Genomic DNA, 24,143 nt, shown 5'->3' on the forward strand with positions numbered 1-24,143 from the left:
ACACCTTAACTTAATAAATAATCCATCCATTCATGTCACATGACTCTCATATCCAAGATGGGATACAGATATTTTTCTTTGATCTTGCAAACTTGATATTTCGGAACACATTATTATTCATTATTAACTAGGATAAATAGTCAAGCAGATTAAAGGGGCGTCACCCTAACAGCATTCTATTAATTCAGTTAGCGGTTAAAAGGCACCGAAAATGCAACAATCACACACAGTTCATTGATCACACTTGCCTGTAGTCGATGTCCTCCTTTCCAGGGTCTCTTGTCGCTGCTGCGCTTCTATTATTTGCCTACAAAATAATAAAAGGATCACATTTAATTGTGTGCAGTGCCTGGGTTCTACCACTAGATGTCCTCCTGCTCCATCCACAGGTAAGAGGATCATGATCCACCTTCCAGGTGACATGATCTAGATGCCAGTGGTGGGCAATGGATCAAAGAATAAGTTATTCTTTGCAATTAAATGAAAACATAGAGCTTGGTTTTTGCCAGTCTGGGTCTGGAATCCATGTCGGGCTCAGTTAATGCATACCTGCTCATTAAAACCCTGTGTGTTCAGTGGTATTAGTGCAGTGATATTAATGCAGGTGTGATCTATAATTCAAACAAAAATTTTAAAAAATAAAAATAAAATATTTTAGTGATAAAAATGGACATATCCCCTTTAAATTCTCATAAGGGCTCGGTGTTAGGGGAAGTCGCTTGTGTATTGTGTGTAGGTGGAATTAAACACGTAGCTAAACCTCAGGAGAATCTAAATTTAATGTGTTAAAACCCATTTGTCATCTGGCTTCCGGAGAGCGTGTTTAATTTTAGGGAAGAATTATCACCAGTTTTTCTTGTCGCAGCTGCAGTACAGAGCTGGATCTTGGGGCTGACCAGGATTTGCACTCTTGTTCTTGGCTTATATCTGGACCTCCACTTCAGGTGCAGAGGTTAGCCTGCTGTCACGCTTACCCTTTAAATTGGAGGCGGTGTATTTAATACTTATGAGCCTATCGGGTTCTGTTAGTAAGGGGTTACCATTTCCTTTAGAGACATTATTATAGCTCAGTGTTCATCTCCAGTCAGCAGCCACAGCTCATTTTTCTCAGCCATAATTCCTCCTCCACCCCCACCTGTAAAGTAGGGCCTTCACTTAGTCCATGGCCTTCTGGAGGCACTGTAATTAAGCTATGATCACTCACTTCACTGGCAAATTGTGCCATTTAATCCTTGACACACACTACTTGTATTTGGACTGGAATCGGTCCTGAGAAACAGCGCCTCTCCAGTCGGAGTCTGGTATCGCAGCTAGAAATGATTTTATTTTATGGACACAGCATCTCAGAATCAGCACTTAGTATTATTCAGGATGTAACCTGGAATCAGTCTATGGAGCTACAGTCACAATTCTGTTTGATGCTTTTGGTAACAGTCAGTAAGTTTATTGGAAAAAACTAAAGGAAGCTCTGCCGAGCCACTATAATTTTTTACAGGATGTAGCATGAAATCAGTGCAAGATAAGTATTGTATGTATACAGTGACTGCACCAGCAGAATAGTGAGTACAGCTCTGGGATATAATACAGGATGTAACTCTGGATCAGTACCTGATGATGCAGAGGTCAAGATGCCACCCCCTGTTGTCACTGGTCCAGCAGGAGTGAATGTGGTGGTGGGTATGAACAAGGAAAATTCTTTGTCTAGTGGTGTAGTTGCTGGTTTGGTGGAAGGTGAGGGAGTTATGGAGGGTGGGTAATAGTGATACTGCTGGAGTTGATGTGGTCACTGGTCCGGTTGCCCCCAACCGTGGTGGCAGCACCCGTCAGTAGTTATGCCACTGTCACCTCCGGGGGAAATAGAGCGTCCTCCTCGTCTCTGGGTTCTGAGAACAGCACGTTGCAACGTCATCTCCTGGAGGCTCTAAAGAAGGGGGAGAGATCACTAATGGTAGACGGTCGAGAGGTTGATCTATCATTCTGGATAGAGAGGTATGGCCTCGGGGCCTTCCGAGAGCAAAATGGGGGGATACAGTGTGGTATTCCTCCCAACAGCCGAGCCGGGTAGTGTGCGTAGGAATGTGGTCTGTCTTCAGTGGAGGAGCAGTGATGCGTGTCCTCCAAGGTCTAAGGTTGTGGAGCTCCTGCTGAAGATTTGGCTTCAAGGTGATTGACATCTACGCCTTGATACATCCCTTTTGCATGCCTGAGTTTGATGTCAGCTTTGTCGGCCAGTGGAGCTTGAGCTCTTCTGGTCAAATTATGAGTTGACAAAAAAATGAGCCCAGCTGGCGAGACTTTGCCATTCAGGCGATGTCTCGCCAAAACCGCCAAAGAAAGTGACCGTGATGACTTGTAACGAGTTTCTTTCTTGTTATGACATCATGACATGGCTTGGACAGTATGGAGAGGTGGTGGAGATGCCAAAGAAAAACCATGACGAGTTTGGTATCTGGTTGGGTGCCTGGACCTTTATGGTAAAACTTAAGTGCTCAGGTGGTACGGTTGCCCACATTCCATCATGTGCCTTCCTGGGTAGTGATTGTAACCTGGTCTACCAGGGACAACTGAAGCTCTGTCACAGGTGCGGCGACTCCACACACTTCAGCGCAAACTGCACTGTGCAGAAATGTGCATTGCGTGGGAATGTCGGCCATCTTGCTGTATCTTGTGTTGAGATTAGGTGCCACCTGTGGGACTAGCAGGGGTGAGGGAGCTGAGGGGCCAGGGTGGAAAAGCAATAAAAAGATGCCTGCCCAGCTGAGGCATCTAGACAAGCACAGACAGGAGAGGGAGCTGGGCGAGCCCTGGGCTACTGGGGTGGCCCCTGTCCTGGACACCAGTCTTGCTGCTGAGGCCCCGAGGGATGAGGAGTTGGATGAGGAGGTCATGAGGATCCACCAAGAAGAAAGCGCCACTTCCTCAGAATCCTCCCTTTATGAAAATATGGAATGAGGTTAATAGGCAGTGGCTATAGGACAAGCGTAAGCTCAGCACCAAAAAGAAGGGAGATAAAACATCTTCTCCCGCTCTGACCAAGGTACCTAAAGGAAAGAAAAACTGACTCCCCTCTGGTTGGTCTTTGCAAGCCTTTGAGAACATCTCTTCCTCTGAGGAGGAAGCTGAGGGTGAGGTTGTGGCTTCGGCGGGGCTTACAGGAGGTGCCGAGTCTCCTTCTCGGAATGTAAGGTCCTTGGAGGGAGGGACTGGCCCAGAGTCCGGAAACGAGGATGATAAAAAGAAAAAACATGTGGGAATGGACACTTCTGTGTCATTAAGAGGGGGAAGGCAGAGAATAAGGGGAGTGGGAAGAAGAAAGCCATTGAACTCAATCACCAATGATGGCAGTACCCACTTCTTTGACGCTGGGGTCCATTAATGTCGCCAGCATAAAGTCAAATACAGCCAGATTTGCACCCTTTGATTTTCTCAGCCAGGTTGAAGCTGACATTTTCTTTTTGCAAGAGACCAGGCTGCCAAACATGGCAGACATGTTTAAAGCTAAGAGAGAGTGGAGGCTCGGGCCCTCTTATTGGTCTCTTGTGGCTGAGCCGATTAGCGGAGTGGCAGCCCTTTTTACCGCACTGGTGGAATGCTGACGGGTTATTAAGTTAGAAATGGATATGTGTCTGATCTTAGATGTCCTCATGAAGGGACAAGAGCTCCGGCTCATTAACATCTATGGTCCCCAATCTAAGTGGGACCGAAATTGTTTCTTTATGAGGATCAAGCCCTACCTTTTTACAAGTCGGCAGGTTGTCTTTGAAGGGGACTTCAACACTGTCACGAGGCCCTGAGATAGAGGAGGTACCTGAGGACAAGCTGACATGATAGTGTCGCCCTTAATAGTATAGCTAGTGAGGCTCGCATGGTGGATGTCCACATTTGGCTCACCCCATGCCACGAGGGGTTCAACTATCCTAGATGTAACTGTAGATCCAGAATAGACAGGTTTTATTTAAAGGAGGAAGCTGTCTCTTCAGCAGTGTCTGTTGTTGAGGTGGAGTTCTCCGACCACTTTAGTTTTGTTTTCTCTGAATATTACAGAGACCCTCCGGATGGGAAGAGGCTTTTGGAGGAACAATTCGTCTCTCTTGGAAGAAGCGGAGATAACAGTCCTTTGAGGATTTTCTTCAGAGCCAAGTACCGTTACTGGATCTTTATAGTAGTAAGTTAGAGATGTTTAAGGAAAGGTGGTGAGAATCTTCCGCCAGCTCTCGAGCCTCAGGAGTCTGAGCAGGTACCGCCTGTGTCAGGGTCTGAGGAGAAAACTTGAGCATCTTGTCTCAACTGGAGGTAGCCACAAGGAGATCTCCAGAGTGAAATCTTTTGCTTATGAGGTGTCAGTACGAGAGACACGCATATTTGGATTTTGAGAGGGATTATGGGAAGTACTGCTCGAAAGACCCACCATTACAGAAACTGCAAGATGTCAGTGAATAGTAAAGTAGTTACAGGACTGGTCGACACTACGGGGTCCCTGAGGTGATCCAGATAAGGGATTCTGGAGGTTGTCAGATCCTTCTATTTGCACCTCTTGGGGGAGAGGGATCTTGATTGGGATGAGATGTCGGCTTTTCTGGATGAAGCCGTCCCCGAACCAGGGGTAGACCCCTCTCTTGATGTTTTGACAGAGATGATCAGGGAAGAGGAAGTTAAGTTGGCGATTGAAGGGCTTACCTTAAAGAAATCGCCTGGTCCAGGTGGCTTAACGTCTGAATTCTATAAGACCTTTAAGGACACCTTGGTTCCCCTCTTGACTGAGGTATTCAATGAGTGTCTTTCCTTGGGCACTCTGCCAAAGTCAGTGAGGAGGTCTGCCCTGATCATCTTGTCAAAGAGTAAGGACCCATCTTGCATTGAGAAATGGCATCCCATAGTGCTTCTCAATGCAGACAGGATCTTCTGGCAAAGGTGCTGTTCAATCAGCTGGTAAAATTTAAACCCCGACTCCTTTTGGAGGCCCAGCACTGCTCTGTTCCAGGCCGCAGCACATTTAGTGCTGTGCAGTGTCCGGGAGTCAGTGGAGCAGGGTAGGGCTGGACCAGGCAAAAGCGTTTGATCGGGTTAACCATGAATACCTTTGGTGTGTCTTTCTGAGATATGGCCTGCTGGTGGGTTTTATTGATTGGCTTAAGACCTTGTATGGTGGGACAGAGAGTTTCCCGTTTGTGAACGGTTGGATTGGCAGCACATTTGAGGTTGGTTCTGGTGTTTGCCAGGGCTGTCCCTTGAGCCCGCTGCTGTACGTGTTTGCGATTGACCCACTTCTTAGGAGGGTGGAACGTGGACCGTTAGCCGGGATTGGGATGGACCAGGCAGCTTCTATGTCCCTTTAACACAGAGGTGTACAGCAGGGTGGGCGCCTCCATTGGCTGGTCTCGGCTGGCCGGTCTCTCTTATGCGGAATGTGCACATTGAGTGTTCGGAGACCTTTGTGGTCGGGACCACTGCACCTTATTTCTAGTTAGCACAGTGGTTAGGTATCACACGTGGAATGCACGGTGCTTAGTATCGACGCAACGAAAATCCTCTCAGTGGACGATGTGTCTAGGACCATACTCTGGTGAAGATACGCTCTCTGGAGTATAAGAGACTGGCCACTCACCTCTAAAGGGGCTTTTCATTTAGTGTGCGCTAGTCTGGTCATCTCCTTTCCTAGTGGTGGGCTGCTGCTGACACTAGATTTTTGTTTTGTTTGATCAGTATACAGTGATGCAGGGCTGCAGGCGCTGAACTTGGGCTTTGTTTTCTGTGGTTATTGTACTGTTTGCTGCTGTATATATTGTATATAGGGATATAGATTTGGGTGTAGGTGTTAGGCTTGGTGCTGGGAAAAGGGGGGAGGTGGGTTTATCCTATGGGACACTGGGGTGTTTGGGGGAAAATTGGCACTGCCTGATCTGGCCTATGGACATTGGACATGGACTGAGGCATGAGACACAGGACCAGCTCTCAGGTCAGTGTGGGAGTTAGGAATGGGCAGGCTTGAGTGTGAGGTGTTTAGTTTTGTATTGCATATATTTTTATAGTTTGTGTGTGTGTGTGTGTGTGTATATATTATATATATATATATATATATATATATATATATATATATATATATATATATATATATATATAGTGCCTACAAGTAGTATTCAACCCCCTGCAGATTTAGCAGGTTTACACATTCGGAATTAACTTGGCATTGTGACATTTGGACTGTAGATCAGCCTGGAAGTGTGAAATGCACTGCAGCAAAAAAGAATGTTATTTCTTTGTTTAATTTTTTTTTAAATTGTGAAAAGTTTATTCAGAGGGTCATTTATTATTCAACCCCTCAAACCACCAGAATTCTGTTTGGTTGCCCTAAAGTATTAAGAAGTATTTCAGGCACAAAGAACAATGAGCTTCACATGTTTGGATTAATTATCTCTTTTTCCAGCCTTTTCTGACTATTTAAGACCCTCCCCAAACTTGTGAACAGCACTCATACATGGTCAACATGGGAAAGACAAAGGAGCATTCCAAGGCCATCAGAGACAAGATCGTGGAGGGTCACAAGGCTGGCAAGGGGTACAAAACCCTTTCCAAGGAGTTGGGCCTACCTGTCTCCACTGTTGGGAGCATCATCCGAAGCGGAAGGCTTATGGAACTACTGTTAGCCTTCCACGGCCTGGACCGCCTTTGAAAGTTTCCTCCCGTGCCGAGGCCAGGCTTGTCCGAAGAGTCAAGGCTAACCCAAGGACAACAAGGAAGGAGCTCCGGGAAGATCTCATGGCAGTGGGGACATTGGTTTCAGTCAATACCATAAGTAACGCACTCCACCGCAATGGTCTCCGTTCCAGACGAGCCCGTAAGGTACCTTTACTTTCAAAGCGTCATGTCAAGGCTCGTCTACAGTTTGCTCATGATCACTTGGAGGACTCTGAGACAGACTGGTTCAAGGTTCTCTGGTCTGATGAGACCAAGATCGAGATCTTTGGTGCCAACCACACACGTGACGTTTGGAGACTGGATGGCACTGCATACGACCCCAAGAATACCATCCCTACAGTCAAGCATGGTGGTGGCAGCATCATGCTGTGGGGCTGTTTCTCAGCCAAGGGGCCTGGCCATCTGGTCCGCATCCATGGGAAGATGGATAGCACGGCCTACCTGGAGATTTTGGCCAAGAACCTCCGCTCCTCCATCAAGGATCTTAAGATGGGACGTCATTTCATCTTCCAACAAGACAACGACCCAAAGCACACAGCCAAGAAAACCAAGGCCTGGTTCAAGAAGCAAAAAATCAAGGTGTTGGAGTGGCCTAGTCAGTCTCCTGACCTTAACCCAATTGAAAACTTGTGGAAGGAGCTCAAGATTAAAGTCCACATGAGACACCCAAAGAACCTAGATAACTTGGAGAAGATCTGCATAGAGGAGTGGGCCAAGATAACTCCAGAGACCTGTGCCGGCCTGATCAGGTCTTATAAAAGACGATTATTAGCTGTAATTGCAAACAAGGGTTATTCCACAAAATATTAAACCTAGGGGTTGAATAATAATTGACCCACACTTTTATGTTGAAAATTTATTAAAATTTAACTGAGCAACATAACTTTTTGGTTTGTAAGATTTATGCATCTGTTAATAAATCCTGCTCTTGTGTGAAGTTTGAAGGCTCTAACTTATTTGCATCTTATCAAACCTGCTAAATCTGCAGGGGGTTGAATACTACTTGTAGGCACTGTATATATATATATATATATATATATATATATATCTCTCAATCTATACAAATATAGTATGAGCTTTTGCAGCAGAGCATGAGGAAACAGGTGGAGCAGCCAGGAGTGACTCCGTCCCCGAACAAGTGGAGCCCAGAAGGACAGAACAGTGTGTCGGGAGGAGACGCCATTGCCTGACGACATGCAGAGGCGGAGCATGTCCTTTTGCGGTGGCATCGGACGCCAGGACTGGAAGCGTGGCTTGGGCGGACACAGGCTCCCTGCACTTCGAGGCCTGGTGGATGCCTGAGTGGCAGGAGTGGTGTCCTTCCAGACGGCCAGAACAGCGGGCTGCCGATGATGAGGTCGTGGAACTGATGGAACTGGAAAAAGCCCGGAAGACCTTGGAGGCTATCCTGAGAGGGGTCGTCGCGACAGTGGCTACCGGCTCCTGTGGTTGCGGAAAAAGACCGTCACCAGCCGCAGAGGCGGTGAGTAGAGAACCCGCGTCTGACCAGACGGCCGCACCTAATTCTACCCCCTCACCTCCCTCGACCCCACCATCATCACAGACTCTCGCTGCCTCTCCCAGCGCATGCCTGTAGGAGCCTAGGGTGCGATCTCCTGAGGAGGTCTGGTGGATACAGGTAGTAGTGATGAGCGAGTATGCTCGTTGCTCGGGTTTTCCCGAGCATGCTCGGGTGGTCTCCGAGTATTTGGGCATGCTCGGAGGTATAGTTTGCCGCAGCTGCATGATTTATGGCTGCTAGACAGGATGAATATATGTGGGGATTGCCTGTTTGTTAGGGAATCTCCACATGTATTCAGGCTGTTTAGCAGCCACAAATCATGCAGGTGCGGCGACACAAACTAAATCTCTGAGCATGCCCAAATGCTTGGGAAAACCCGTGCAACGAGCATACTCGCTCATCACTACCAGGGAGAAAAAAGCAGCGAAAACACCGCATTGTGAAGGAGTTACGGCACCCCAGCGAGGAAGTCTGACCTAGTGACCAGTGGTATCATTAGGGGTTATGGATTCATTCAAGAGACCGGCACCAGAGATAAGGAGTACATTAACGCCGGATCCATTTACTTTAACCCCTTACCAACATCGGACGTATTATTACGCCGGTGTTGGTGTCCCTGCGTTTGATGTGGGCTCCAGCGGTGAGCCCACATCTTTCCTGGGACATGTCAGGTGCTTTGAACAGTGGACGTGCCCGCAATAGCCGCAGGTGGAATCGCGATCCACCCACGGCTATTAACTAGTCAGTAACTCAGCTACATACAGGCGATCAGCTCATTGCCTCTATGTAGCTGAGCTGATTGAGTTGTGCCAGCTTCTAGCCTCCTATAAAAATAAAAAAATATAAAAGTTTCACCTCATTCAAAATAAAACAATAAAAAAAATCAAACAAACACATATTTGTTATCGCCATGTTCAGAATCGCCCGATCTATCGATAAAAAAGCATTAACCTGATCGCTAAACGGCGTAGCGAGAAAAAAATTAAAAACTCCAGAATTATGGGTTTTCGGTCGCCGCGACATTGCATTAAAATGCAATAATGGGCGATCAAAAGATCGTATCTGCACCAAAATGGTATCATTAAAAACGTCAGCTTGGCACGCAAAAAATAAGTCCTCACTCTACCCGAGATCACAAAAAATGGAGTCGCTTTGGATATCAGAATATGGTGCAATTTTCTTTTTTTTTGTTAAGCAAAGTTTGGAATTTTTTTTCACCATTTAGATAAAAAATAACCTAGATATGTTTGGTGTCTGTAAACTCGTAATGACCTGGAGAATCATAATAGCAGGTCAGTTTTAGCATTTAGTGAACCTAGCAAAAAAGCCAAACAAAAACAAGTGTTGGATTGCACTTTTTTGCAATTTCACCGCACTTGGATTTTTTTTCCCGCTTTCTAGTACACGACATGGTAAACCAATGGTGTCGTTCAAAACTCGACCTGCAAAAAATAAGCTCTCACATGGCCATGTTGATGGAAAAATAAAAAAGTTATGGCTCTGGGAAGGAGGGGAGTGAAAAATGAAAACGCAAAAACGAAAAAAGCTCCGGGGGTTAAGCGTCCTCTACAATTGTGGGACCGAACCACCTTTGGGAAGGAGCAGAGGACACGAGGGCCATATGCGGTAGCTGTAAGCATGGTCTCCAGTCTGGAGGAAGGATGACCGCGGGAGGTCCAAAGTTGTGAGCGGCCAACTGCAACGGTCACAGCTCCTGCAGCTAGACAGGAAGAAGCGGCGCCTGGACAGAGTGTGGCAGCCGCAGGTGCATCACCAGAGCCGAAAGTTCTGGGAGCCATGGGACCGCCGCTGGAGGGGGTACGGAGCAAAAGAAATAGTGGCGGATCCTCGGCCCACACATATATTGTTGTACAGGGTCCAAATGCGGCCTACTATTCTAACCAACTGCTGTGTATTGACTGATGTGGCCCCTTTACCCTTAAGGGTGGTTTGCATATTAATGACCAGGCCAATTTTTACAATTCTGACCACTGTCCCTTTATGAGGTAATAACTCTGGAACGCTTCCATGGATAATCTGACATTGTTTTCTCGTGACATATTGTACTTCATGATAGTGGTAAAATTTATTTGATTTGCGTTGATTTGTGAAAAAAACGGAAATTTGGCAAAAATTTTAAAAATGTCGCAATTTTCCAACTTTGATTTTTCATGCCCTTAAATCACAGAGATATGTCACATAAAATACTTAATAAATAACATTTCCTGCAGGTTTACTTTACGTCAGCGTAATTTTGGAACCAAAATTTTTTTTGATAGGAAGTTATAAGGGCTAAAAGTTAAACAGCGATTTCTCATTTTTACAGCATCATTTTTTTTTTAGGGACGGCATCACATTTGAAGCCACTTTGAAGGGTCTATATGATGGAAAATACCCAAAAGTGACACCATTCTAAAAATTGCACCACTGAAGGTGCTCCAAACCATATTCAAGAAGTTTATTAACCCTTCAGGTGCTTCACACGAATTTTTACAAGTTTTTTAAAAAAATGAACTTTTAACTTTTTTCCCAAAAAATTACTTCAGATCCAATTTTTTTTATTTTACCAAGGGTAATAGGAGAAATTGGACCCCAAAAGTTGTTGTGCAATTTCTCCTGAGTACACTGATACCCCATATATGCAGGTAAACCACGGTTTGGGGGCATGGCAAAGCTCGGAAGGGAAGGAGCGCCATTTGACTTTTCATATGCAAAATTGTCTGGAATTGAGATCGGACGCCATGTCACATTTGGAGAGCCCATGATGTGCCTAAACAGTGGAAACCCCCACAAGTGACACCATTTTGGAAAGTAGACCCCCGAAGGAACTTATCAAGAAGTGTGTTGAGCACTTTGAACTCCCAAGTGCTTCACAGAAGTTTATAACCTAGAGCCGTAAAAATAAAAAATCATTTTTTTTTTCACAAAAATGATCTTTTCGCCCCAAATTTTTTATTTTCCAAAGGGTAACAGGAGAAAGTGGACCCCAAAAGTTGTTGTGCAATTTGTCCTGAGTATGCTGATACCCCATATGTGGGGCTAAACCACTGTTTGGACGCATGGCAGAGCTCGGAAGGGAAAGCGCCGTTTTACTTATTCAACGCAAAATGGGCTGGAATTAAGATCGGACGCCATGTCGCATTTGGAGAGCCCCTGATGTGCCTAAACAATGGAAACCCCCCAATTATACTCCACCCCTAACCCCATCACACCCCTAATCCTAGTCCTAACTGTAACCGTAATCCAAACCATAACCCCAATTCTAGCCCCAACCCTAACCCTAACTTTAGCCCAACTCTAACCCTAATGGGAAAATGGAAATAAATATTTTTTGTTTTATCGTTTTTCCCTAACTAAGGGGGTGATAAAGGGGGGTTTGATTTACTATTTTTTTTATTTTGAGCACTGTGATAGGGACCCTATTTCTCTCTTCTCTGAGCCAATTTACACGCATAAGATGTAATTGTACCAAAGATAGAGATTATGATATGGAGTCCAATTATTTGAAGAACCAATTTCTAGAAAGAGGGTATCAATTGACATCTCTTGAAAAAGCAAGGGAGGACACAAAAGCCTTGCCAAGAAGGACTTTGATTATGGAATAAAATCAATACCTGAACCTTCTAATATAGCATAAGAAATTGGGAAAATACCTTTCATTACTCAGTATCATGTAACCGAAAAAGATTTACTTATATAATTCAAAAATACTGGCCCATTTTAAAGAAAGATAGAATTGTAGGGGAACTTATACCCGATAAGCCGAAATTTGTTTATAGAAAAGTTAAAAATATTGGGAATATTATAGTCCCTACTATTAAAATGGGAATAAGTGATATTAACCCAAAACCAACAATTAATCAACATCTCAGGAATAGGGGTTTCAATTTGTGTGGGAGTTGCCCATGCTGTGTACGTACAAATTTAATGCATCTCCATCTGCACAAACGGAACAACTGTGCAACCACAACTCCGGGCACGTGCAAGTAAGTGCCATCACCTGGACTATAAGGTGATTTAATTATTTTGGGTTAACAGTCACATTGCATCTTGTTATTAGCGTGGCAGCCTAGTTTATTTTTTGAATGTTTTATATTGTCATGTCATGCATTAATGTGTAATGTGCAATGTGTAATGTGCTGTGTTTGTTATGCCTTTTCTTATACTGTGTATATTGTAATGTGTTGTGTTTGTTATGCACAAGCTTAGGAATAGAAAGGCAACACAGAGTTAAGCTGTTGGGGGGGAGCTAAGAAGGGGAACCAACAGGCTTACTGGAGAGGGATTTCCTGTCCTTAGGGCAGAGCCCCGGCAGGCTTGCCCAGGGCAAGACGCTCTCCACGTCCAGGAACAGAGGGTGCCCCGCTCGGGGGGTACAAGCTGCCACGGACTATCGGGCAGTGTGGACAGGCCCTGGTACTGTGGGAACGTCTCCAGAAGGACTGCTGCGGTTCTCAAATCTGGATGAGAGCCATTGATGCTGAGCACCCTCCAGAAGTTGCAGGGACAGAGCAGGAAGCATTGTGTTGTTTACAGCAAAGTTTTCCCGTTGGAACAGAACAGATCTGTGCTGTGGCCTGTGGTGTTTTCCTGAGTACTCATCCCCAGTGGCTGAAGTGAGCGTGTGATGAAGGTAACTGGCTGTATCGCAGAACTGGGACTTTACCTGTCGTTTTATGTGCAAGGTGCCGGGTTGCTCACTGACTGTGACTTAGTGGACTTGCCCTCGACTACGACCCCTTGCCACCTTGTTACATGTACACAGTAACTGCACCAGCAGAATAGTGAGTGCAGCTTTGGAGTATAATACAGGATGTAACTGTTAGGCGTCAGGTTTCTGCATCTGCTCTGCAGGAATCCAGAGCCTCACATTCTGCGGTCTCCTGCTGTCTATCTACCGCAGAGGAGATTACTTTGCAGCAGATTGCTCCAGAGACTAAGTCCCTCTGTTCTCCTACTGGGCATGCTCACGAGACGTTCTCCCATTGGAGATCGGGAGTCATGTGCCCATGTCCTGCTCCAGATCTCATTGGTCCATCTCGGAGATCTGGAAGCTTCCGGAAGGTCCCGGCTATAAAAAGCGCGCATGACCGTTCGGCCATGCGCTAGTATAGTCTACAGTTGCTACTGTGTGAATGATGATGGATGTATGAACCTGCGAATGACTCATTAAGATCCCCTCCCTCTGATATTACGAATGTGTACAGGGACTTAGATTAGAGCCAGCGCGTGGCAAGCCTCAAGCCACTACAGCATCATCCACAGTGCTAGCGATCGACATTGTGCCTGCTTCCTTGCTTTGCTGACTAGCGGCAGTGTCCTTGTCATGCTCGCCATGTCTGTCATGTCCGCCATGTCTGTTTTGCCTCATGACCCCTGGAGCGGTGTGCACGCGCATCTCATGTCTGCTATCCTGCATGTTCCCTAGAGCAGTGTGCACACTCACCTCATGACTGTTGAGCTGCGGGATGCCTGTGTTTCTGCTCTGCCTTCTGTGATCGTCTCGTCATGTCTAGAACCCCTGATCATGTGTCCTTCCTATGTTCCAGCAAAGGCTGGTTCTACATTCATCTCTGCATGTCTGGAACTCTGATCATGTGACCTACCTAGGTTTCAGCACTGGTTCTGCAATCATCTCTGCATGTCTGGAACTCTGATCATGTGACCTGCCTAGGTTTCAGCACTGGTTCTGCAATCATCCCTGCATGTCTGGAATCCTGATCATGTGACTGCTCCCTGTGATCCTGGAGGATCTGAACTGGAAGTTCTCCCCTGGTCCTGACCCAGAAGTGGAGGTGCTATGCCCTATATCAGACCGCCCCTTCCTATGCTCAGGGCCTGAGTATTGTGTTGCTTCCCTGCATGGCTGCTTGGTCTGCTGGGTCGCTCCCTCTATTCTGTGCCCTTGCACGTTGCTCTGTCATGCGTCTCTGCACACGCTCCGTGCTCGTACTCCGTCTCTTGTCCCGTGCCTTGTCTGATGTTTGTCTGTTGTGCCATGTTCATCCTTGTACTGCTTGGACTTGTAGTCCTTCTGTTATTCTCTGCCTTGCCTGTTTCTGCCATGTCTTGTCTTCGCTATGCTCTGCCTTGTGTTTTCTCCTCTGTTCTCTGTCTCTGCCTGTTACTCCTGCTTTCTGTTCTACGGTGCTCTCTAGCACGTTCCCTGGCTAGTCCCAAGGCTTTACCTTGGCCCGGCTCTGGGCTTCGGCCTACGCTCCGCTGCTAGCTCTGTTCCTTGCTCTGACCTGACTCCGTGTTTCTGCCTATGTTTCCGTTCCTGGTTCCGTATTCTGCCTATGCTCTGCCCTGTTTCTCGTCTTGCCTTGCTTTGCTGCTCCGTGTGCCCTTTGCATGCGCCTGGCCTTCCTAGCCTCCTGTTTGTGCCTCAGCCGTGCCCGCCTGCTTGTGCCTCAGCCGTGCTCGTCTGTCAGTGACAGCTGTGTCGCCTGCCATGCCTCAGCCGGGTTCGCTGGAGTCATGCCAGTCTGTCAGTGCCGCAGCCCGATCAGCTAGCCAGTGCCCCAGCCGTGCTCTCTGTGCTCCCTTGCACCTCATGCTGTTTCTGCACTGTGCTCTACGTGCTCTCTATAGCACGTGCAGGCCTCGCCTGCCCATGGTATACCTCCCCGTGCTTCTTTAAAAGTGCGCGCAGGCTTTGCCATGTCCCCTGTCGTGCCCTCTTGCATGCACAGGCCCTAACCCTGTCCTTGAACCCTGACCCTGGCATGCCTCTCTGCACGCGCAGGACTCTGCCTCGCCTGACCCTGGCGTGCCTCTCTGCACACGCAGGACTCTGCCTCGCCTGACCCTGGCGTGCCTCTCTGCACGCGCAGGACTCTGCCTCGCCTGACCCTGGCGTGCCTCTGCACGTGCAGGACTCTGTCTTACCTGACCCTGGCGTATCCCTCTGCACGCGCAGGCCTCTGTCCTTGAGTCTGACCCTGGCGTGTTCCTTAACACGCATCGTGTTGCTAACCTGTCTTGTCTCCTTGCATGGAACCCTGGTTTGCCTGCCGGATGCCCGGAACCTGCCGATCGCTGCCAGAGATCGTAAGCCTGATGACTGCGGCCTGATGTCCGGAGCTGATGTCCGCAGCCTGATGCCCTGATCATGTCGATCGTTGCCAGATGTCCGGAGTCCGATGCCAGCGTACCTTTGCCTACCATCTTGCACGTACCATGTCACGTACCATGTCTTGGACCCTGGCGTGTCTCCTACGCACGCACCTTGCCTTGGACCCTGGCGAGCCTCCTAAGCACGCACTCTGCCTTGGACTCAGGCATATCTCCTAGCAAGCACCCTGTCTTGGACTCTGGCGTGTCCTAGCACGCACCCTGTCTTGGACTCTGGCGTGTCCTAGCACGCATCCCTCCTAGGAACTCTGGTGTGATCCCTAACATGCACCCTGCCTTGGACCCTGGTATGTTTTCTAGCACGTGTTATGCCTGGAACATTTGGCGTGCCCTTGCACGCACCTTGCCGTGTTTCACTGTTTGTGCCCTGCACCTGATTCCCTGTTTATGCCTTGCACCTGAATAAAGTGTGTAACCACGTTTGCTGAAGAAACCCTGTGACTTCGCTTTGTGTTTCGTATCCTGTCCGCCCTGTTGCCAGACGCTCAATAGTGTCTCCCTGAGCTGGCTGTCTGGTCCAGCTGCTGTGGTGGCTCACCCCCTTGGTCTTGCCCCTGACACTCCCTGTATAGGGGGTGGGTTCTCACTAGGTCAGCTCGCCCTAGGTGGGTGGGTGCCACGGTCCAGAGGGTCAACTCTAAAAAAGGAAAACGACAGCGCAAGCTGACGCTGGTCACAGTCCTACGCTGCGCTGCAGTTGTAGCCCTCTTTGGAGTCCGCAGTGGTGACGCCGCACGCACGGTAGGTCTAGACGGAAGCAGCTCCTCTGTCTTGGGTCCTGCTCCTGTGACCAGATACCGTGTGTGCACTTTCCTGAGACCTGTGACACTAACAGGCTCAGCCTTTTGTGTTTACCTCTGCTGACATCTCTGTGAGCAAACAGAGATTGCTTACCACACTTGGGTGACGTTCAACCCACGTGCGCATTTCCGCCATATTGCTCGTCTGTCACTACTTAGCAGCAGTGTTCACATCTCCTGCACGGTGGACCCCGAGCGGCGAACGCACTTTATTTATTTTTATTTAGTGCGTTCTGCCATTCCTAACAGTAACTCAGGATCAGTAATGTATGTATACAGTAACTGCACCAGCAGAGGCGAGTGCAGCTCTGGGGTATAATACAGGATGTAATATAATGTATGTACACAGTGACTGCACCAGCAGAATAGTGAGGGCAGCTCTGGAGTATAATACACGATGTAACCCAGGATCAGTAATGTATGTACACAGTGACTGCACCAGCAGAATAGTGAGGGCAGCTCTGGAGTATAATACAGGATGTAACCCAGCATCAGTAATGTAATGTATGCACACAGTGACTGCACCAGCAGAGGCGAGTGCAGCTCTGGAGTATAACACAGGATGTAATATAATGTATGTACACAGTGACTGCACCAGCAGAATAGTGAGGGCAGCTCTGGGGTATAATACAGGATGTAACTCAGGATCAGTAATATAATGTATGTACACTGTGACTGCAGGAGAATAGTGAGTGCAGCTCTGGAGTATAATACAGGATATAACTCAGGATCAGTACAGGGTCAGTAATGTAATGTATGTACACAGTGACTGCACCAGCAGAATAGTGAGTGCAGCTCTGGAGTATAATACAGGATGTAACTCAGGATCAGTAATGTAATGTATGTACACAGTGACTGCACCAGCAGAATAGTGAGTGCAGCTCTGGAGTATAATACAGGATGTAACTCAGGATCAGTAATGTATTGTATGTACACAGTGACTACACCAGCAGAATATTGAGCACAGCTGTGGAATATAATATAGGATGTAACTCAGGATCAGTAATGTAATGTATGTACACTGTAGGGATTCACTCTGGTAGGCAATAGCTGGGCGGCAGTAACGAGGCAACACACAGGCATAAAGTCCAATTTCAGAGGTTTTAATGTCACTCAGTAACCAGCAGCAAAGCAAACACATACTCCAGTTTGGACAACCACTGGTCCCAGACTCACCCCTTGCACGGGACGGGCGTAACTAAGCGGCTGCCAGGTCCTGCGGCATCCGCCAGGTGCCATTCCCGGGGTTCTTACGAGTCTTGCTGCGACAGTCCTGCAGCACGGGAATCCTATATACAAGTTCCAGAGTCCAGCCAAGTTCCTGTAGCTTCCAGAAACACACTCCCTGTGGCAATCACCAACCTCCATTACATAGGGCCTAACCCCTCCCACCAGTGAGGTAGACATCACATGGGCTGATCACGTGACCCTGACATCATCGCAGGTCCCGTCTTTAAGGAAAAACCCGGCCAAACATTAATCTGCTAGGAGAAACGTATCTTCCATCCAGTAAAACACCCTTTACTGTACCACATACCTCCCCCCTATGTTCAACCCTAGAGGGGTGGACACATGACATACAGTGAACTCTGGACAGGGCATCTGCATTCCCCTGTAGTTTGCCTGCGCAATGTTCTACTGAAAATTTAAAGTTTTGCAGGGACAGGAACCACCTAGTGACTCGGGCATTCCTCTCCTTAGCTTGACTCATCCACGTAAGAGGGGAATGATCTGTCACCAACCGAAATGTTCTCCCCAGCAAATAGTAGCGCAACGATTCCAGTGCCCACTTGATGGCCAGGCATTCTCTCTCCAGAATACTGTACCGGGTTTCAGCTGGGGTAAGTTTCCGGCTTAGGAAGCTAACTGGATGCTCTTCCCCGTTAACTTCCTGAGATAGCACGGCACCGAGGCCTATCTCAGAGGCATCAGTGTGCACCACAAACTCTTTTTTGAAATTTGGAGTGATCAGGACTGGTGTACCACACAGTACCCCTTTTAATTTTGTAAAGGCCTCCTCTAACTGATCATTCCAGTGGATCATCACAGATTTTTTCCCTTTTAAACAATCTGTTAAAGGCGCGGACAGGGTTGCAAAGTTGGGAATGAATCGCCTGTAATATCCCACCAAACCCAAAAAGGCCTTTACCTGCTTTGTTGTGAGGGGACGGGGCCAGTTCTGAATTGCCTCAACCTTGTTCACTTGGGGCTTGAGAACTCCCCTCCCAATGACATAACCCAAGTACTGGGCTTCCTCCAACCCTATGAAACACTTCTTTGGGTTGGCAGTTAGCCCTGCTTGTCGCAGGGAGTCTACCACTGCCTGTACTTTTGCTAAGTGGCTTTCCCAATCGGTGCTGAACACAATAATATCATCTAGATAGGCTGAGGCATAGCGGCGATGGGGTCGGAGAACAATATCCATTAACCGCTGGAACGTTGCTGGAGCGCCATGCAACCCAAAGGGTAACATCTTATACTGGAACAGCCCCTGAGGTGCTATAAATGCCATCTTTCCCTTTGCCGCCTCTGTTAGGGGTACCTGCCAATAACCTTTTGTGAGGTCCAGAGTTGTAAAATACCGTGCTTGCCCAAAGCGCTCTATCAACTTGTCAACCCGGGGCATGGGGTAGGCATCAAACTTTGAAATGTCATTGAGTTTTCTAAAATCATTACAGAATCTTAGAGACCCATGAGGCTTGGGTATTAGAACTATTGGGCTGGCCCACTCACTCTGAGACTCTTCTATGACCCCTAACTGTAGCATCATTTTTACCTCTTCCGAGATGGCTTGTCGCCGGGCCTCAGGCACTCGATATGGCTTTAGTCGAACCTTGGCCTGTGGCTCTGTGACAATGTCATGTTGGATTAGGGAGGTGCGTCCAGGGAGCTCCGAAAAAACAACTGTATTTCGGCTGATGAACTCCCGGACCTCCTGAACCTGTTTAGGAGACAAAGTATCTGCAATTTTGACTGCGGGTTGGGCTTCTCCTGCCTCGCCCCGAGATAACGGAGCCTTTTCCATCTGAAACGCTGGCAGCGGACTATCCCCACTAAGGTGCTCTCTATCTTTCCAGGGTTTAAGCAAATTAACATGGTAAACCTGTTCTGGCTTTCTCCGACCTGGTTGGTGTACCTTGTAGTCTACTGGCCCCACCTTCTCCATGATCTCGTAGGATCCCTGCCACCTTGCGAGAAATTTGCTATCTACGGTAGGCACAAGCACCAAAACTCGATCCCCAGGGCTAAAGGTTCTTACCCGAGCCTCCCGGTTATAGACCCGACTCTGTGACAATTGTGCTGCCTCCATATGTTCCCGGACCAAAGGTAAGAATGTCTCCATTCTCTCTTGCAGTGTTCTATCACACTTTTGTGGTGAGTAGGTTGGTTCTCCCAGGCCTCTTTGGCTATATCTAGTAAGCCCCGTGGATGTCTGCCGTACAATAGTTCAAAGGGCGAGAACCCCGTAGATGCCTGGGGTACCTCCCGCACTGCAAATAACAAATATGGCAATAACAGATCCCAGTCCTTCCCATCTTTGGAAACTGCCTTTTTTAACATGCTCTTCAGTGTCTTATTGAATCTTTCTACCAGACCATCTGTGTGGGGATGATAGACCGAGGTAAGCAACTGTTTAACATTTAACAACCGGCAGAGTTCCTTCATAATTTTTGACATAAAGGGGGTTCCCTGGTCTGTTAAAATCTCTTGCGGAATTCCTACCCGTGAAAACATACCCATGAGTTCCTTTGCTGTAAGCTTAGCTGATGTGTGGCGCAGAGGAATGTCCTCAGGATATCGGGTAGCATAGTCTAGAACTACCAGAATGTGTTGGTGTCCCCTTGCCGACTTATTGAGAGGCCCCACCAGGTCCATGGCCACTCTCTCGAAGGGTACCTCTATAATTGGCAAAGGCACCAAAGGGCTCCGAAAGTGAGGCTGGGGACTGGTTACCTGGCATACTGGACAGGAGCTACAGTATCGTTTAACTTCTTCATGAACCCCTGGCCAGTAAAATCGCTGCAGAATTCGGTCGAGGGTCTTCTTTTGGCCCAAATGCCCCCCAAGTACATGCGCATGCGCTAAATCCATTACCAGCCTTCGATATGTCTGAGGTACCAGTAACTGTTATACCATTTCCCCACGTATTTTCTCCACTCGGTACAACAAATCCTGATTCAACTCAAAGCGTGGAAACACCGTATCTGCCCCAGGTTGTTGGGGTTCCCCATTGACAAACAGTACATTTTCTCTGGCCCTGGCTAAAGTGAGGTCTCGGAGTTGCGCTGTACCAAAATTATCACCTGATACATTCAAGTCTGACAACTCGGGTCCCAGCGGCAAGTCTTCCACCTCTCCAGCCAATACTTCTATGGGAGAACTCTCCCCCTCCTCCACCGAAGGGAAGGTTATTCCTACCGCCAGCACTTCTTCCTCTGGGCCACCAGGTTCATGCCCCACTTCTGGAGAATGTAACCTGGTTGCCTCTGGTGCCTGCAGTTGCTCAGTGGACGGGACAACCGATGGCCACAGCACAGAAAACAACGGAAAGTCTCTTCCAATTATCACTTTATAATGTAAATTAGTCACCACCCCCACATCGTGGCACCGCCTCCCTGCTGGCATGCTGATTACCACTAGTGCGGTGGGATAGTCTTTTAAGTCTCCATGTATATACAACACCCCAATTTTCTGACCCGTATACTCGCTGGTGTGTATCCAGCTGGCTCGTACCAGGGTTACAAGACTCCCTGAGTCCAACAGGGCCACAGCTGGGTTGCCCTCTACTTAAACCTGACACAAATGTTCCATATTGAGACCTTTCGGGGTACCCATTGCACACATCGGTTTGGCATAGTGGGGACTGGCGGTACCCAAAATTGGCGTCCATGGGCTCAGTCAGGTGGGGGCAATCAGCTCTCATATGACCTGGTTCCTGGCACCGCCAGCAGATTATTGGGCTCCTTACTTCCCCAGAAAAGTCCTGAGCGGCCTTCCTGGGCTCCGCTCGCCGAACCAGGGGCGGGGACTTAGGGAACCTTCCTGTTACCTTTCGAGGGGTCCCTCCCTGTAACTCTTTGGTAGCCCCATACCTTTCTATGAGGTCTATTATCTGCATGGCATTAGTAGGGGATGCCTGACCGACCCATGTCTGGAGGGAGTGGGGCAAAGCCCTCCAAAATTTATCAGTCACTATGCGGTCCAATATGGCCGTGGGGGACAACACTTCAGGCTGCAACCACTTTTGCAACAGGTGCAAAAGATCGTAATACTGGGACCGGGCTGGCTTGGAGGAGGTAAACGCCCACTGGTGTACCTGCTGGGCCCGCAATAACACATTTACTCCAAGGCGTGCCAGTATCTCACCCTTGACAACCGTGTAGTCCGCCCTTTGCTCTGGGGGTAGGTCGAGATACGCTTTCAATGGTCCTGGGGTCAGAAACGGAGCAACGACACCTGCCCAATGGTCCCGGGGGAGCTTCTCTCTCTCTCAGCGACTCCTTCGAACATCTCCAGATACACCTCCACATCGTCAGATTCTTCCATTTTAGGAATCGCTGTACAAACCGCTTTCCCAATATCCTGGATTCCCCGGTCAGCTCCTTTTGCTTGCGCTGTTGTGATATGCTGTATCAACAGCTGATTGGTTTCCTGCTGCTGCTGCATAGCCTGCTGTCGCATGGCCTCCTGTTCCTGCTGCCGCATGGCTTCCTGTTGCTGTCGCATGGCCTGTATGGGCGTTTTTACCGTGGCCTCCAATTCTGGAAAGTTCCCCGCCTGGATCTCTGCCACTCGTTTCACCCAAGACATAGGCTGGGGTACCGATCAAAAACAAAAACAGCCTGGCCTCACTGCCTCTGCCCGCATTCAGTCCACCAATTGTAGGGATTCGCTCTGGTAGGCAATAGCTGGGCGTCAGTAACGAGGCAACACGAGGCAAGTCCAATTTCAGTGGTTTTAATGTCACTCAGTAACCAGCAGCTTAACAAAACAGAAGGCAAAGCAAACACATACACCAGTTTGGAGAACCACTGGTCCCAGACTCACCCCTTGCACGGGACGGGCGTAACTAAGCGGCTGCCAGGTCCTGCTGCATCCGCCAGGTGCCATTCCCGGGGTTCTTACGAGTCTTGCTGCGACAGTCCTGCAGCACGGGAATCCTATATACAAGTTCCAGAGTCCAGCCAAGTTCCTGTAGCTTCCAGAAACACACTCCCTGTGGCAATCACCAACCTCCATTACATAGGGCCTAGCCCCTCCCACCAGTGAGGTAGACATCACATGGGCTGATCACGTGACCCTGATATCATCGCAGGTCGCGTCTTTAAGGAAAAACCCGGCCAAACATTAATCTGCTAGGAGAAACGTATCTTCCATCCAATAAAACACCCTTTACCGTACCACAACACAGTGACTGCACCAGCAGAATAGTGAGCACAGCTGTGGAGTATAATACAGGATGTAACTCAGGATCAGTAATGTAATGTATGTACACAGTGACTGCACCAGCAGAATAGTGAGCACAGCTGTGGAGTATAATACAGGATGTAACTCAGGATCAGTAATGTAATGTATGTACACAGTGACTGCACCAGCAGAATAGTGAGTGCAGCTCTGGAGTATAATACAGGATGTAACTCAGGATCAGTAATGTAATGTATGTACACAGTGACTGCACCAGCAGAATAGTGAGTGCAGCTCTGGGGTATAATACAGGTTGTAAGTCAGGATAAGAAATGTAATGTATGTACACAGTGACTGCACCAGCAGAATAGTGAGCACAGCTGTGGAGTATAATACAGGATGTAACTCAGGATCAGTAATGTAATGTATGTACACAGTGACTGCACCAGCAAAATAGTGAGCACAGCTGTGGAATATAATACAGGATGTAATTCAGGATCAGTAATGTAATGTATGTACACAGTGACTGCACCAGCAGAATAGGGAGTGCAGCTCTGGAGTATAATACAGGATGTAACTCAGGATCAGTAATGTAATGTATGTACACAGTGACTGCACCAGCAGAATAGTGAGTGCAGCTCTGGGGTATAATACAGGATGTAATTCAGGATCAGTAATGTAATGTATGTACACAGTGACTGCACCAGCAGAATAGTGAGTGCAGCTCTGGGGTATAATACAGGATGTAATTCAGGATCAGTAATGTATGTACACAGTGACTGCACCAGCAGAATAGTGAGTGCAGCTCTTGGGTATAATACAGGATGTAATTCAGGATCAGTAATGTAATGTATGTACACAGTGACTGCACCAGCAGAATAGTGAGTGCAGCTCTGGGGTATAATACAGGATGTAACTCAGGATCAGTAATGTAAAGTATGTACACAGTGACTGCACCAGGTAGACTAGGTGGAATGCACATAACAAATGGCAAATCTAGCCCAAACGCTACCTGGAATGGGTGTATCTGTACGTGGTAGATAGGTAACATTTTCACCCAGGCCCACAAGGTCAATGACACATATTAGGTGTGAACCCTGGTTCAAATCTTGCATCAGAACCTAAGGAATTACTTATATTTTGGAAAACTATAAGAAAAATTCTCACCTCCTTTGGATCTCCATTTCATCTGGAGAGGGTCCATTCTGAATGCTCTGGACTTGGCGTTGAGCTGCAGGACCTGAAGAAAATAATTAAAAAAAAACAAAAAAACACTGAATTGCAATAAAGAACAACTTTTTAAGGTACCACATTAACCATTAAATGTGTATTAGCCCCGCCCCCGCCCACCTTTAGGTCTTTTTTACAAGACATTGTAGAAATCCCCCTTAAGGCTGCTATGTAACTGACTCATTTCCTATTAGCCGGGAGCTGTCAGACTCGATAATTTTGCACATTTGCCGTGAACACAAATCTAGATTTTCATCTTTCCATTTCCATAACACCCTCTGTAGATATGCAGATGAATCTTTATGATGGAGACAGATACACAAGCATCTCTGAGACATAAACATGTCATTCCG

The 24,143-nt window shown here is 47.7% G+C and overlaps 1 protein-coding gene across 6 annotated transcripts in view; it reads right to left on the reverse strand.

Moving 5' to 3' along the window:
- The window catches only part of EVL (Enah/Vasp-like), a 228,273-nt gene that overhangs the window by 34,129 nt on the left and 170,001 nt on the right, over positions 1-24,143 (reverse strand). For all 6 annotated transcript variants that reach the window (XM_073577960.1, XM_073577961.1, XM_073577957.1 and 3 more), the window contains exons 4-5: positions 23,728-23,800; positions 249-307 (exon numbers count right to left, since the gene is read on the reverse strand). In XM_073577960.1, coding sequence (XP_073434061.1) covers positions 249-307; positions 23,728-23,800 — 132 coding nt within the window. The remainder of the gene's footprint in view (positions 1-248; positions 308-23,727; positions 23,801-24,143) is intronic.

This window comes from Dendrobates tinctorius, unplaced genomic scaffold (genome assembly GCF_039654945.1).
Source record: "Dendrobates tinctorius isolate UK_male_01 unplaced genomic scaffold, ASM3965494v1 ptg000058l, whole genome shotgun sequence".
In the NCBI taxonomy this organism is placed as follows: Eukaryota; Metazoa; Chordata; class Amphibia; order Anura; family Dendrobatidae; genus Dendrobates; species Dendrobates tinctorius.